The sequence below is a fragment of the Copadichromis virginalis genome, linkage group LG6 (assembly GCF_057382275.1).
Source record: "Copadichromis virginalis isolate Kocher_CV1m ecotype Utaka linkage group LG6, C_Virginalis_male_GT1.1, whole genome shotgun sequence".
Taxonomy (NCBI): domain Eukaryota; kingdom Metazoa; phylum Chordata; class Actinopteri; order Cichliformes; family Cichlidae; genus Copadichromis; species Copadichromis virginalis.
Genome location: NC_140623.1, coordinates 19,880,120 through 19,896,392, shown reverse-complemented (window position 1 = coordinate 19,896,392; position 16,273 = coordinate 19,880,120). Strand labels below are relative to the sequence as shown.

At 38.8% G+C, this 16,273-nt stretch overlaps 2 protein-coding genes across 2 annotated transcripts; one reads left to right on the top strand and one right to left on the bottom strand.

Moving 5' to 3' along the window:
• Positions 1–658: 658 nt before the first annotated feature.
• Positions 659–5,538, bottom strand: LOC146707638 (tetratricopeptide repeat protein 39B-like). The gene is made up of 18 exons (XM_085460769.1): positions 5,482–5,538; positions 5,360–5,391; positions 5,060–5,176; positions 4,780–4,911; positions 4,613–4,689; positions 4,300–4,429; positions 4,076–4,181; positions 3,912–3,977; positions 3,636–3,744; positions 3,448–3,515; positions 3,300–3,359; positions 3,069–3,230; positions 2,880–2,971; positions 2,485–2,605; positions 2,292–2,403; positions 2,098–2,215; positions 1,389–1,505; positions 659–1,087 (listed from the first exon to the last, which is right to left on the bottom strand). The coding sequence occupies exons 1-18, from the start codon at positions 5,536–5,538 to the stop codon at positions 973–975; spliced, it is 1,791 nt and encodes a 596-aa protein (XP_085316895.1). The 3' UTR covers positions 659–972.
• Positions 5,539–8,086: 2,548 nt separating this feature from the next.
• On the top strand, positions 8,087–16,189 carry snapc3 (small nuclear RNA activating complex, polypeptide 3). The gene is made up of 9 exons (XM_085459109.1): positions 8,087–8,331; positions 9,359–9,442; positions 9,543–9,624; positions 9,803–9,907; positions 10,028–10,177; positions 10,338–10,420; positions 13,490–13,648; positions 15,126–15,233; positions 15,332–16,189. The coding sequence occupies exons 1-9, from the start codon at positions 8,099–8,101 to the stop codon at positions 15,477–15,479; spliced, it is 1,152 nt and encodes a 383-aa protein (XP_085315235.1). The 5' UTR covers positions 8,087–8,098; the 3' UTR covers positions 15,480–16,189.
• The last annotated feature ends 84 nt before the right edge of the window (positions 16,190–16,273 follow it).

The following is a 16,273-nucleotide window of genomic DNA, read 5'->3' as shown; positions in this document are numbered from 1 at the left end:
ACTTTAAACTTTCAGTCCTCATTTTTTATTATTTTTATTTTTACACATGTAAACATACATTTTAAAAGAAGCATGCTCGGGTCACGTTAATATATATGGATCTATATGTATCTCTTTCCCCTCTTTCCTTCTTGTCCCTTTAGGGGTCGCCACAGCAAATCATTTTCCCCAACATCCTCTTCTGTCACGCCCACCCCCTGGCTGTCCTTCACTAGATCTAAGAATATTCTCTGTGGTCTTACCCTTTCTCTCCTGCCTGGCACCTCTATCATCAACACCCTTTGGCCAGCATATTTGTCCAAACAATCTCAGCCTTGCCTTACTTCATCAACCTCACCTGTACTTTTGTATAGATTATGCATGTGGGAATCATGTATTTGATCAAAGGCCATTTCACCTTCAGTAATCAAATGCACAAACACAATGCTATTTTTCCACAGAAATCTTCACTTAACTCAATCTTACTGAGATTAAATTCTCTTTTTAAGAGGCCCGAGAAGAAACATTCACACAAGCAGCAGACAGGATTGTGAACATTATATTTATTCTGAAAATGCCAATCCCAGTACTTTGTTTCATCTGGCACTCAGCTGTACAGAAGGACCTTAGAGCATGGCTAAGCTGCAATCTGTGATACAGGCATGCTGTCTAAAAGCTGCAATCATAAAGGCAGGCTGGAGCCTTTGCTTGCTTGTTTCTCATTTAATTATAGACTAAATAGGTTATATTTTCATAAATATGACAACAAAAAATAAATAATTTGCAGATTTAGCATTACGACCAGGTGAAGTGAAGCACAGGCAGGGAGTGAACCCTTAATTTATTTGCAAAGTAAACCACAGCATGCTTTGGAAAAAACCACCAAGAGCAGAAGACCAAGGACCTTCAGAGTTGAAGGCAACAGACAATGAAACAGTAAACAATGTCAGGTTTAAAGCCCTTTTTCTGTCAAGTTTCATGGAATAGGATCTCTTAAGCTGCCGTGCGTGATGGTGGAAGTTTGGCTGCAAAGGAGCCCATGGTGTTGAGTGCTGCATGGATGCGGAAATGCAGCCTTGACTCCATGTTGTAGTCCTTGTAGTTCGTCCTGCAAAAAAATAAAAAGAGTCAGTAATATGTAACATGGCAGCAGGTTCTAGATGTTGCTAGAACAAACAGGTAGCCGTTGTGTTGCGTGTGTGGGTTTGTTTGGTTGACCGAAATTCAAAGTGTAATTACTTAAGCGACTGGTGAGTTAATATAGCAGACTTCCAGTCTAACTGGGCACTCAAAGTGCTTTAGATAACACGTCAAACTTAAAAGATCTTTTTGAAATTTTGTCCATTGTTTTTAAGGTAACTTCAAAGTTTATTTGTATTCAAATTAAAAGACTGTTTGAAAAGACTTACATGACATTTTCCATTACAGCAATGGCCTTGTTGATTTCACCTTTCTGCTTGTGCAATAGGCCAAGCTCATACATGGTAAAGGGCACCAGATAGCTATCATGCTTGATGCCACCATCACTGAAAGAAAAAACAAAACGAAACAAAAAAAACAAAAGTCATTTCAGTCTGTCTGTTAAGAAGCATTATAAAAAGCAACAGCAGCAGCAAGATTTATTTTTAACACCACAGGGAGGTAAAATTGTCCAGATAAGATATTTATGCATCAATAATCAGTAATCAAGCAGAGAAATCTGCTTTATCATCAATTATTAAAACATTTGATTAAAATGTATTGCGCAATACATGTTATGCCAGTTGTGTTCGTCCTTTTTAAGAGTCAGGGAAGACCGGAAACATTTAAATGTTGTTAAAAGGTCAATGAGGAGTTAAAAAATGTAAATAATATGCCTGTTATTTATGCATTAACGCGTCAGCACATCTACCATTCTGCCATTGATTTACTGTCATCCTTATTAACCTGCTCTCCCCTCCGATTCATCCCCAGTGCTGATTGGTTGCAGAAGACCCTAAGTGGGACATTAAACAGATCAGCTCTTGGAAAAGTAGTCTATTGAAGGGATTGTTGAAGTAAAAGTTTCTGCTGAGGACTTTCAGTAGACTCCCACTCGAATGCTTCTGGTGTATTGCAGTGACATCAAGACAAGCTCACCTGGAGATGACATGATTGAAGCAGATCTCAGCCTGGACCAGCCGTCCCAGACTTCTTAAGCACAGACCCTTCAGCAGCTGGACAACGCACTCATCGCCTGTGTGGTACTCTGATGGGTCTGTACATCACACAGTAAACTGTAAGCCTTGTGTCAGTATTAAAAAAACACCCACTGATTAGAAAATTTTCCTCACTTGGATCATTTCTGAGCTGCTCTTCTGCTTTCTCTAAAGTTGACAGGATTCCTTCAGTCAGCTCGGGTTTTTTGCCTACTATTGTGAAGCCATTCCACACATACATCATTTCCTGCGGTAACAGATGATTGTTGCTTACAAATGCAAAAATAAAAAAAAAACACATCAGTTCACTGAGAGAACGTGTCCTCACCAAAGCAGGAACGACAAGTTTCACGGGGGTGGAAGAGGAGTATCTCTGGGCCTTCTTCGCTGCAAACTTCTCCGTTGGAATCGACTTCCCAGCAAATCTCAGCCTGAGGCCCTCCACCTGCCTTCAAACCACATTTCAGTGACTTTATTTATTGATACAAACTAAATAGTACTGTTAGTATACATCAGAAAGGCCAGCTCTGTTCTGGGATGCACCCTGGACCTAGTGCAGGTGGTGGGAGACAGAAGGACTCTGGCCAAAATAACTTCTGATGGACAGAGTCTCCCACCCCATGCATGTAAATGTTGCTGAGCTGCAGAGCTCCTTCAGTGACAGACTGCTGCATCCTAGATGCATGAAGGAGCGTTAGTGTATATGTAGTGTATATTGCACACCTGAATAATTCCACCACATTTTCATTGAACTTGTTCACTTCTTCCTCTGGCATCATGCTCAAGATGGCAGCTTTCTGAAATACATAGACTGCCTAGAAATGGGGAAAAGAAAGCAACAGAAAGGTTTCAATAGAGAAAAGAATCAGTAATGTGATTACAGGGTTAAAGAGATTTTGTCACATTAGATACCTGGGACCACTTGTTCTCCTTGCTGAGCAAGTTGGCGTATCGATAGGCCTCAAACCAGTTTTGTTCAAAGGAGTAGACCCACATCAGCTCCCAGTAGCACAGGTGGTGAATCTGACGCCACTCTTCCTGCGATGCAATACATGCCAAGAACTTCTCTTGGGCCTACACAGAGCAATAACTACATGAGAGAAAGTTCTATAAATACATACATTAGACATCATGAGTACTTACAAATGTGAAGTTTCCTTTGAGCACAGCAATCCTTGCACTGAAGAAATGCATTAAAGCCCCCTATAAAGGAAAAATGTCAGAGTTCTTACACTAAAAGGCATTAAAAGATTAATATTTGCACAAGTAGTAAGGTACACCCACAACTTACATTAGGAAACTTTTCACAGTAGGGTTTCAGCAGAGCCTCACATTCACTTAGGTTTACATCAGCAGTCCCTTAAAGAATCATTTTCACATTAATTAAAGTCAAATGAATGATAACTTTGGTATTATTTAAGATTAGACACGATTTTTGAATTTAGGAGAAGCAACAGCCCCAGCCTACAGTGTGCTCACCAAGTATCACTGTGATGTAGAGCTGAAACATCAGCAGAGTGAGGGTGCTGAGGATGGAGCGCAGGTTGTTGGTAGTTGCTCCCTCTCTCAACTCTGACAAACCCACTTCCTGTGAGACAGTTCAGTTCTTTTAACTGACAAAATATTAAGGACAGGACAACTTCTTTGGGGCGCTCCCATTTGGACTTGTCAACACAGATCACTGGCCTCCGTCTCACCCCATCCCCAGCTTCCACACTTATTGAGTTCTGTTGGTATGTATGTGGTCTCACCTACCCTGTCTCCAGAGAAGCCCAAAAACTCCATCAGTCTAAGGACTCTGGATGGAAGCAGAGACAGCATCTGGTAACAAAATATAAACCAAAAATAATATAACATTGTTACTAAATATATTAAATAAAACTTTTTGTAATATTTTGGAACAAATCTTATTTTTTCACCAGATTGAATGATCCAATTCCCATGCTGACCCCACCCCTAAAATGAATGTGTGTGCTTCTCTGTTTTTCCTCATCCTTTGTGACTTTTTCCATGGCCTGGCAATTCCTGGTTTGGAAAAACATTTACATTAATTCAAATAATAAAATATCTCTTTTTTAAAAAAAATTATAAAAATGTTTTTGGTGGCCATTTCTATTATAAACACCGCCTCCAAACCTCTTACTTGTAAAGCTGATAACTGTGTCGAATTTTCATCCCTCCTTTGATGAAGCCTATTATGCTTTCATCCAAGAACGTGAGGGCAGCTTTCTGCAGCAGGACTTCAGCATAGCACAGCTCTGCATGCATCTCTTCTGATAATGAGAAATGCAACATCATGTTATGTGTGGAAAAAAAATTACAAATGTCTTGTTTTGTTTGTGTGTTTAATAAATGGCAGATAAGGTGACAGCCATTAAAATGTCATGTTTCACCATGTTGATCAAATTCATTAATTCCCCAAGCTGTAAAGTCAGCAGATACAGTAATTCACTCGCCTTCTGTCAGATTGTCAGCTGGTTGTCTGTACCAAAGGTTAGCCAAGCTTTCCATTAGTCCCGTTTTCTTCCGAAATCTAAAGTTGTTAAGAAACTGATTTTTAACAACCCAAAGAGATCCTAAAACTTTACACCTTATCAAATGGTCATTCTAATTATTGGGATACCTCTGGCAGACCTGCAAGGCTTCTCTCAGTGATGTCATGGCAGCATCCATGTCCTTTGCATCAAAAGTCACAGCGGCCTGCATCACCAGAATGCTACTGTAGCCCATCGCATGGTACATGCTTTCACTCTTCCTAGAGGATAGGAAGGCAGCAAAATGTGGGGATTTTTTTGCAAATCCACAGTAAAAATACAACCTGTATCCAAATACCGTCATAAAGTTCCAATACATGAACAAATTAAAGGGGACATAGTCAGGTTGTTAGAGCAACAGTGACTTACCAGGGTTTTAAAAGAGCCAGTGCATCGGCAAACCTGTTGTTCAGGAAGAAATTGAGGGCAGTGAAGCATTCTTTCAATGCTGTCTCCAAAGCCATTTTAGGCAATTCTTCAGGCAATCTGAATAATAATAATAAATATATTTTTTTTTTCAAAGAGTCAAAAATGAATATTCAAAATCAAAATAACAAAAACCAAATGATGGAGCCAGTCTAAAGAATTTTGTTCCATAACTCTGAAATATGAAGGATAAATGCATTAGAACTCTTACAATAAGCATATTCATCGCATGATGTCACTTACATTGCATCCTCATTGGGCTGCTTCAAACCCACCTGAAAACAAGCAGAGACACTTGAAATCAAAGCTGCCAAAATGTGTAAGTTAGCTTTTTTTTTTTTAATTCATTTCAGTTCAGTTCTCACTGAGCTGATATTCAGTGTGTTGATTAACCTGCACAGTAAAGCCCTTTGCCACAGCATCTTAAACAAATGAAACTATCCAGAGTTTTCTTCAAGGCTTTTTGGTACTGGGTTTACTGGGTGTTATTATTTTGAAATCATGTAACTTTAATATTTCAAAGTAACATGCAAAATAAAACTTATAATAAAAGCACTTAAGCCAGAAACAACCATTGAAATTCACTCACCTTTAAAAGCTCGCCTCTTTCATTACATTACTTTAGAGAAACTGAGGGAACCTACCTGTTGTAGTGAATTGTCTTCACCCTCCATTTGATGCTTGAGTTAAATAAAAAAGCAGTTAAACCAAGTCACTGAAAAATAAAAGGTCTGATATTTTTCCCTGTAGCAACAAGTCAACAAGTCTTGACACTGACTCCAAGCGCAGACTAACGGTAGTTTGCCATTTATAAGGTAAGACGTTGGGTGTGGCCTGGATTTTTAGGACCAGCCCACAAATTTGCCTCAAAGCATTGCAATGCCGAGATCTTTAATTTTTCTCCTTAAAAGCACTTCTCTTCCTACACTGAAAGGCGTGACATTAGACATTTTACATTAAATGTACTGCTATATTTTCCTGGACATCCAGCGAATGAATGTCTCAACTTTTGCCCTGACAATCAGCCCCAGTTTGACTTTGTTATATAACAATAGATGAGCGATAATAGATAAATGAATCTGAGCGAAAATGGTAACCCAAAGAAAAGATGAAAAGGAGATAGTCAAGTACAACTTATCTCAAAACTGTACCAAGTGCATGGGAATGGGAGGCGGAGAACCCGAGGAAAACATTTTCCCATACAAAAGACTATGTCATCGAGGGGTACATCCCTCCAGCTGTTCCCCATGCAGCTGATGTGGCGTAAATGCGCTGTGGCGGTACGCAGGGTGTTTTACTTGGAACGGGTTACAATTTCTGATTATCTGCATACATGTGACGTCCCTGCATAACTAAATCACTTCCTTTTTTCCTCCTAATTTCTCATGCTGCGCTACACTGTGACAAAGTGAGTGAGCTGTCAGGAGACTTTTCTACTCACCACTTGTCTAATAAGTGTCAACATTTTATACCAAAGCACATTCTCTACATGTACATTTGCTATGCTTAGCTATGGCCAAAGTAACATTGCTTTACTTACTATACCGTTTTTGTTCCCCCCCCCAAGCATTACGTTGCAGTCAGAATCAAACATTCAGCAGATTAAAACAAATATTCAATAATATATTGCTTTATATTTTATTATGTAGCAGATTTAACCCATTTGTTCATACTTACCATTCTTTCTTTGTTTTGCGTTACCAGAAGGTCTTACAGGTGTGGGGAAAGGGGTCAGCCTAGCAGTCCCTGACTTTTAAAGTGCTGATGATGTCACGTGTCACACCCCCAGGCTAAACCAAGAGGAGGGTTTTTTTTTCCATAGCAATGTTTTCTTTTGCTTGTCTCTTGGATTATGGAGTGATTTGTCGAGAATATTTTCTTATATAGAGCCATTTAACTGTTTAAATGGGTTAATCAGGAGAGCAGTGAGCCTTTTGTGATTCTCTGCTATTTGTGTTGTGTTTTAGATTCAGCAGCTTAAGCTAGTGGTACAGGCTAGACAAATTGAAGGTGAATTGACAGTCCTATATATAGTCAGTCTCATGTTGGTTCAGATAAGGGAGGAAAGGTGAGTGCTGTTGCGCAGTTTGTGTCATTTTTGGTTTTTAGTTATCGTGAGTTAGTTTGGGATGGTTTGGTTTAAGTTCCACGTTATGGAGGTAACTGTAAATAAACTGCTTATCTTTGGGAACTTAAAATGTTTGCTGAGTCTGCTTACCAACCAGCTTCCTTGACTCTTAAGCCAGACTACTTCACACACATTCATTCAAGCTTCAGCGAATCAATCTGATGAGGTATTACAGCATACTAGAAGAGCAGTTCATGGATGATTTAGTAAGAAAGAAAGAAAGGAGGCCTAAATAGCCTCATTCACTATTGTCATTTAACATAAATAGTCTGTTTTAATACAAATTTAGCTTTAGCCTTTCCTCAATTTTTTTGTTGTACTGACATTCTTGTCCACAACAGGACTGTAATACCATGTAAAAAAAAAAAAATTAAAAAAAATACATTAGAGGGGGGAAAAGCAAGTACAATAGATGTAGATACAGAAGGGTGCAGAAGTCTTGAGCTACCCCTTGAGGCTTTATATTGTGATGTAGGACAGAGGTGCAGCAATTTGCTGAAACATGCACAAACACATGGAAATACAGTATATGAGACAAAAATTGAACCAAAAATGTAGTATTTAGAGCCTTTACCACCAGTGTCCAAACCCTGGAGGACTAATGCTGAAGATCACTTTTAATAATTACAACAAAGTCCGGCTCCTCGGACGCAACACACAAATTAATGAGGGGTGGCTCAAGGATTTTGCACAGTACTATATAATATATGAAACAGATGTTTGGAAAGCTGTTTGTTGGTTTTCTTTTGTCCAATATTTTTCCCGTTTGCCTAATCATACAAGGTCTAAACGGCACTGTAGCGCTGAAACTACATATCCCAAGATTCTCGGCGCACTTTTGGGTTCTGGGAAACATGGCGGCGTCCGAGCAGACGACAGATGCAAACGTGAACATCCCGGAGTACGAATATCCCGATGTTAATACAAAACCATTTCATATAGGCTCTTTTAAAAAGGAGTGGCTGAGCAGACTGAAGCCAAGCGACTACTCGTATGAGGAGGCGGATGAGGACGCATTTCTTGCTAACTTTGCCGAAGAGATGGGGGTCGGTGCGGAAACCATGGCTGAACTTAAGACTGTGTGCAGGTAGTCGAGATCAACATTTGATAAACATTTAGACCAGGCATGTGCACCATAATAATATGTTAATGGTAATTAAGTTCAGTTGCAGTAATTGTAATGGTAAACTGATATTAAGAATACTAGTTAAATTACATAATGAGGTGTAATAGCTGATAGCTGAATCTAGTTTGTCCCAAAACTGGTAGTAAACACACCAAACGTGGAAGAGGTCTGTAACACTTACTTATATAACTATGAATTAAGAGTTACAGAGTGTCCCAATGTGCGGCAGAAACATAAACTACCGTAAAATACAACCAAAAACCACCATGTGGTCAAACATAGAGGGAAAACAACTGCAAAGGTTGGCGTAAAGACACTGAAATATAGAACAACGTACATGTTACGTTCAAGTAAGTCGTGTAAAAATGTCAATTAAAACTGAAGCTTTTTAGGTTATGGGGTTAAGTCAGTTGTAATTATAAATAGATCCATGTTTCCCTGATTAGTTGTATAGTTTGTAAAATCTTTATTATAATTTCCATAAAAACTAAATGATGTTTTATTTTTTGTTTTTTATCCAGTTAACAAAACGTTATTAGTTCTTCTTTAAAGAAATGAATGCCAGCTTTAACAGTGTGAAAATATAAACTCCTTCCACAGTCTGTAAACTAAACAGAGATGGGCCGATTTATCGGCTGTTATCCTTTTTTTGGTGACTAAAATGACATTTATTAATGACAGTGGGTGATGTTTATTTTTTGTCTCATGACGTTTGTGGTCACTGGAAGGTTGCTTTTAAAATAAATGATTATTTCAAACGTTGATTTCAGTCCAGGAGTTTCACAGTAGGCTCGTTAATTAGTGCAAACTCCGGAACAAGAATTGAGCTGCAAGTAAAACGATGGCCGTTATGAAACAAAACGTCAAAGAAAAAAAGTCCTGTCGATTCTGATACTCGCATGACTCTCACCTGATAACTCTGTGAAGATGATCTGTTCTTTTTACCAAAGACAGTCAAATGACTTTGTTTTTTTTCTTTCTTTTGAAGTGTTGATTCGCTTCGATGTCATCCTGAAGATCAGCAGCCTGACACAGAAGTTGTACCTCCAGATCCCACATTAAGAACACTAGTGTATGACCTTATTTCAGCTCATACAAATGAAAAATGCGATTGATCAGTATCGTAATGCAATTTTAAATGTGACTTGCTTCTTCTTTTCTTTTTAATACAGGCAAAGAAAGAAGAGGCAAGACCACAGAGCTTCTCTTAAAAAGATTAAAAAGAACAGACATGACCTCTATGCAGATGAACTGGTGGGTGAATTTAGTTAGGGACTGAGATTACATAATTAACCTTTGCATTTACTGTTCGCTCTAAAGTAGGTGTTTATTATTATCCCCTGGGGCTTCTTGACAGGTTCCCAGACATTTTTAGTTTTCTCTTTCATCTTGTATCTAAACGTGAGGCTTGGTTCTCTCTCTTATTTTTCAGGAGCGCCTAACCATTGGCAGGAAACCAGAAACGGTGACTGACATGGTTCCCGAAGGAGAGATCATTCTAACCATCAATGTCTACTACCCAGCTGTGTTCGACAAAGTAAGGGTTACATTTTTTGTTTTTGTTTCTTTTGTCATAAAACTGTTTTTTGTTTTTTTTAAAAGCCACTGTGTTGTGTGTTGTAGTTGAATACTATATTTAATGGCGCATTTCCTGCAGTTTAACTACATCAGACCCCACATGACTCTCCTGATGACGGGTTCCCACAGCTTGGCAGAGCTCAGGGATGCTGTTTGCTGCGTCAGTGACTTGCAAGTGTGTGGAGAGTTCAGCAACACGCCTGACGTAGCTCCAGAATTCATCAGCAAGGTAAATACAGGACCCGAACAGAATAATATTGCTGTGCTCCGTATCTAAATGTAACTGTTTCTGTACATTTAGTGTGACTGGACTCTCATACATGTATGTATATATTTAAAAATGCATCTGTTGTAAGCTAGAGAAAAATATTTTATGTGCTCTTTTTCAGGATCATTACAAGTCAGCTTTCTTCTTCTTTGAAGGAGTTTTCTACAATGACATGCGGTTTCCCGAGTGCCAGGACATCAGCTCGTAAGTACCTCCTTCTTTAGGAAGCTTTAAAGATTATGCATTTCTTAACCAGGACCTTTACAACAGTTGAAGGCAGCAGGCCTAAATCTGTAGAAGGCTGGTATTTTATTTATTCGGGCGATCGTAGCTCAAGAGTTGGGAGGCTGCCTGGTAATCGGAAGGTTGCCGGTTCAAGCCGCGGTTCCGACAGTCTCGGTCGTTGTGTCCTTGGGCAAGAAGCTTCACCCGTTGCCTACTGGTGGTGGTCAGAGGGTCCGGTGGCACCAGTGTCTGGCAGCCTCGCCTCTGTCAGTGCGCCCCAGGGTGGCTGTGGCTACAATGTAGCTTGCCATCACCAGTGGGTGAATGTGTGTGTGAATGGGTGGATGACTGGTTGTGTAAAGCGCTTTGGGGTCCTTAGGGACTAGTGAAGCGCTAAATAAATACAGGCCATTTGCCATTTTACCATATTTATTTATTTATTTGACCAAAGAAAGTGGTCAAGTAATTGTAAACAAGACTAACTCTGACATTTTCATTTGTTCATGTTGCTTTGACTTTTGTCTTGGGTTGATTGTGACAAAGCAAGCAATGACTCACTCAATAGGCAGTTTAAAGAGAGATCATTGAGTTTATTATTTATTGCAATCTGCTCTTATTTGGAGAGTAGAACATCTTTTTATTTCACCTGCACAGGGCTGCCAGTCAAAACAGTTATCAACTGCACTCATGTGTCTCCTCTGAAAATGAAATGCAACACGAGTGAATGAATTGCAAACGTAATAAAGCTGACCTAGGAAAAAATGTATCATAGTTTAACACGCAAGCTTCCCTGACATGGCCCCCTCAAGGTGCTTAACTTGAACAAATTTAGCGCAATCGTTTCATATTAACAGTCCTGACTCCACAGTGGCTGAAAACCCTTAACTTCTTAACAAGGCTTTCATTTCAAAACACTTGCAGGCATATATGCAAGCAATCGCTAGATTGGATTGTTTTTTTTCAATTATTCATTCGTCTGTATGTCCAGTCAACCATTTTCTTGTCCAAATCGAGGTTGCGGGAGGTTGGCAGCCTGTCATAGGGTGAGAGGACAGGGTTGACAGTCTGTCACTAAGACAGAGACACAAACGACCGCTGACACTTAACCAGAATAGCCATTTTAACCTAACATGCCTCTATTTGGACTGTGGGAGGAAGACAAAGAACCTGCACAGGCAGAAGTAAAACCTCCACACACACGGTGGGAATCAATGCTAACTTCTTCTGTGCCACCTGAAATTTGTTCTCAGTTTTTATTTGAGTAAATTGTAAAAGCGGTTAAAGTCTTAAAGTACAGTTTTAGGTCCAAAATTACTCTTGAGCCTTTGAAAATGGGAGACTTTGTATAAAAATGACTGAAATTCCTAAATAGTTAATAGAATATATTTATTCAGCTCCTTGAGTTAAAGCTGAAAATCTGCACTTCGTTCACATCTGCATTGTGCATTGGTGCAGAGGCAAAAATACCAAAAATTAGGTTACTGCCCAAAACCTTATGGACCTACATGTCTGGAAAGAATTCCAAACAATAAAGTTATTAGATCTGTTTAAGTAATGTTTAATAACTCTACAGTGCTCAGCAGTTTGCAAACTGTGTCTAAGGAGTGACCTGGGCTTGGAGCTGAGAGCCGTAGAAAGGTTAGTAAAATGAAATGGAATAAAATATCTAAATGTTGGCTTTGTGCAGGATTTCTATGAATACCAGGTCTATTCAAGAGTTCTATTTAATGATTTGTTAAATAACTTGAAACGCTCAAATAATCACTGTGATATCTGCAGCTTATGAAAGCAGATAAAGATAGAAGCTTGAAGAGTGTACTTAGTCTGACTGTTGCAAACTGTTCACAGTTATAAAACGTAGACCTGTCACAGTAAATAAAGACAACAGTTTTAGCAGATTTGATATTTTTTGTGTCTTTATTCATTGGATTGCAACCTACAGTCGTATTGATACAGTCATCTGTTTCCTAGAGACATAAATCCAGTTGAAGTAATCGATGAGGACGTAATCTCCAGAAATGCTCAGCCCTTTAAAGTGCATGTTGGTCTGTTGTGTAGCATTCTCATGAAGCTTGTTAAAGAGCAGAAGCTAACTGTAGATCTACTTTAGTTTAAGGTCACAAAGCGTTGTGATCTACACCTCAGCACACACTAAGCACTTTATCGCATTGCCCAACAGCAACTTCCCAGCTGATCATCTCAGATCTGACAGAGGATAGTTCTACTTAATAGGTCCTTCTTGATTTGTGCCTCCTCCCAAGATCCAATCAGGAACATTTTTTTCTGGTATAATTTTTAAATTAGAAAACTTTTTAAGCTCAGTCCTTCAGTTTTGTTTGTTGGCTCTGTGAATATTTACTCAGGAGTGTAGTTCAAGTTAACATCGAATATAGATATTTGAATGTCGGCTTGCTGACAGCAGATTTGGGGGCCTGTAAAAAGCACAGTTTTACAGTTAGAATAGAATTAGACTGAGATTTTCCAAATGTTTTTTGTTTTATGTTAGAAATCCATTAAAAATCCACAAAGTTTTGCATAATTTATATTAAGAAGTGTATCTTTCCCCTGGTATTTCTTTTTCAGGCTAATCTGTTGTGGTGAGGTACTGAAAGGACTCGTCATCTGATATTTGCTGTGCTTTTAATAAATCCATCACTGACATAAGCGCTCTTGTGCAAAATTATGTATCATTCTGTGAAATAACCATGGAACTCATGTAAAAAATATACGTCAAATATTATATTTTAATTTTTAACTCGGCTCACTTTTTAAAATCTTTCTATTATTATCATTATTATCATTATTTTCTATTTCACTTATTTTACTTATATTTACTCTGATTTCAGCTTTATTTCTACCCTAATACAATTGTTTTGTTGTGTTTTCTTTTTTAAGCTACAAACTATTCTTTGCTTTCATAGATACTGTTTGTTAAACATTTGCTGTGTTTAACTTAATCTTTAACTATTATAAAAAGGGGATTTGCCAACTTCTGGATGAATAACAGACATCTTTTCTCATCTTATCTCCTCTTGCTTTATGATGCAGGACTACAATTGAATGGGCTAAGTCCCATAACTTCCCATCCTACAGCCAGGCCAAGATGGAGGATACACTTTTGGAGGATCTGAAAGTCAAAGTGGGATTCCCGTATCTCTACTGTCACCAGGGCGACTGCGAACATCTGGTCATCATCACAGATGTTAGGTTAGTGCTACTCATTGTCTAGTTCTGCGATTCAACTTCTTTACAGAGCCCACTCCAACTCTTGCTCAGTTTTGGTTATTACTATATATCACTATTACTATAACTATTACAACCTCAAATAACATTTATGTCATATTCTGTGTGTTGCTGTCAATTCAAACAAATTACAGAGAGACTGCGTTATACACCTGCACCTCTGTTCAGCAACAGTTGAATAACAGCTGTCTTTAAGATGAATTAGTACAGTAATAATGAAACTAGGCCCCCTGAAGTTTAAATAACTGATTAACTGGTTTAATTTCATGCTTCTAGCAGTACTGTTGGCTCTACCAGGACGGAGGCTTAGGAAGCTTACTGAACCACTACATAAAATCAAGAAGGATTTAGCCCACTGTGTCCTGTGAACATTAAATGGATAGATATCAGCTGAATAGCTCAAGGTGAAAGAGTTTGATTATTAACATTTACCTGGTTCTTTTCTAACGTCTCGCTCTGTAACAAGGGATAACAGGAATTAGTAATATTTATTGGCTATTAGCAAAAATTTCAACCAACAGGAGACCCTACATATAAAAAAGGCTACAGTTCCTAAACAGTGCAAGATTTTTGTTGAACCCCATGTATTAAAGCTGAAAGTGTGAATGGCAATCACAGGCAGATGCAGAGAGGCAGATAACTGTTGACACCTTCAGCCAATTTAGAATAAACAGTTCACCTAACAATACACACCTTGGTGCACACCATGATTCCAGGTTCAACCAGGAACTATTCTTTACTTGCTTTAATGGATGCTCTTTCATTACAACAAAGTCATTTTTATTTCTTTTTATTGCTGTTGTGCAAACATGAAACACACACGTGCAATAAACTCGAGTTTTCTATTTGTGTCCAGTGAGCAACTTAAAACCTGAACATTTCAGCTGTCGATAATACGGCCAAGTCAAAGTTGAAAAGTTCGAGCTAAAATCATCGAAATGTTTATCTTCTGTTAGTCCGGTAATGCATTAATAGTTTCCGGCTCTTGTTTGGTGGAGTTCACAGTAAAGTACATCCAGATAATCACACAACCAAATAAGCATGCAGCCAAACAGGGTCATTTTAGCTTATCTCTGCTCCTCATGAATAAGATGCTTGGTATGAATAAGAAATACTCATGCCTATCTGGTTTGAGTTAATGTCAAACCCTGTGCTTAATAAACCGTAAAGTAATAAACTGATTACTACTGCAGTACAGGAGGTGGATTTGTCAGCTGCAGCAATCCCATCTGACAATGAGATGCATTGTCAGACGAGATTTAACATTTCTCACAAGACTAACGGATGCGTAGTTATCTTCGAGCTTATGTAGCGTTGGCGTAAGCAGGCCGACCGCACATGAAAGCAGCTCCTGATATCATGAATGTGAGACAAATCTGTGTCCCTACCGCTCAGAGCCTGTGAGAATGTCGTCTTCTTCCCTGCTCTTTACCCATTACAGACTGGCCCACAAGAACGACTGTCTAGACAAGAATCTGTACCCACTGCTCACGCACAAGCACAGAGTCCTCACCCAGAAGTGTGCTGTCTGCCATGTTTTCATCGGAAGGTGAGGAGACATCAGGGCGCTGCATAAACAACGGAAGCTTTGTTATTTTTATTTTTTATTTTTTTTTTAAAGGCTGATCACGTATCTCGTCTTTCTAGATGGTATACCACCAACGACCAGTTTGCTCCGAGTGACCCATGTCTCTTCTGTGACAAATGCTTTCGTATGATGCACTACGACGCTCAAGGCAATAAACTGGGAGAATTCTTGGCCTATCCCTATGTGGACCGGGGTGCCTTTAATTAATGGTTCTCATGACTTATTGCTGTATAATACAGTTACATGGTTTATTTCAGAAGGAAATGGTCTGATACTTGCAACGTCATCAAAACTGTTTTTTTTTGTTGTTTTTTTTTAGGGTTTGATTTTCCTCTGAGCTAAACAGTAACATTTACTGATAAACAGTTCAGTTGACAGCAGCACAGTCAGTTTAATGTTTAGCATACTTGTGTGTGGGTTTGTCTTTTTTTTTTTTTGTGTGTAAAGTTATTGATTTTTAAATGCACAAAACAGCTTTTTGATTGAATTCATTAAAAGTAACCGAGTTGTTATGTTTGATTGGTGGACATTTATACAGCTTGTTTAACTCATTTTGATGTACTTCAAATCAATGAGGGTGACACGGAACAGAAACTCGACCTTAGTGAGATGACAATTTTAAAAGGCTGTCTATTTGTCACCTTTATACTGTACTGTGCAAAAGTCTTGAGCCGCCCCCCTTTTCGTTCTCATTTCCATTTGGTATTTTGTTTCCAGTTAGTCAAACTTTTTTATTTTTCAAGTGGTCTTGAGCAAAGCTTTGTCCAGGCTTTGTGAAAGTGATTCAGTGTTCTCTGGGCTAGTCGTTGTACAGACTAGACCCCCACCCCCACCTGAGTAGTCTGCATGAAGAATTTGCACCTTTTCACAATGGGGTTTTTTTTTGCGTAAGTCCTAGTAAATCATTTTTGAGTTTGTGTATGTGTATTATGTGTGATGCAATACGGCAGCGCTACTAAAGCAGTTAGTTATGGCATGGTAATTTATGGAATATGCTGTGA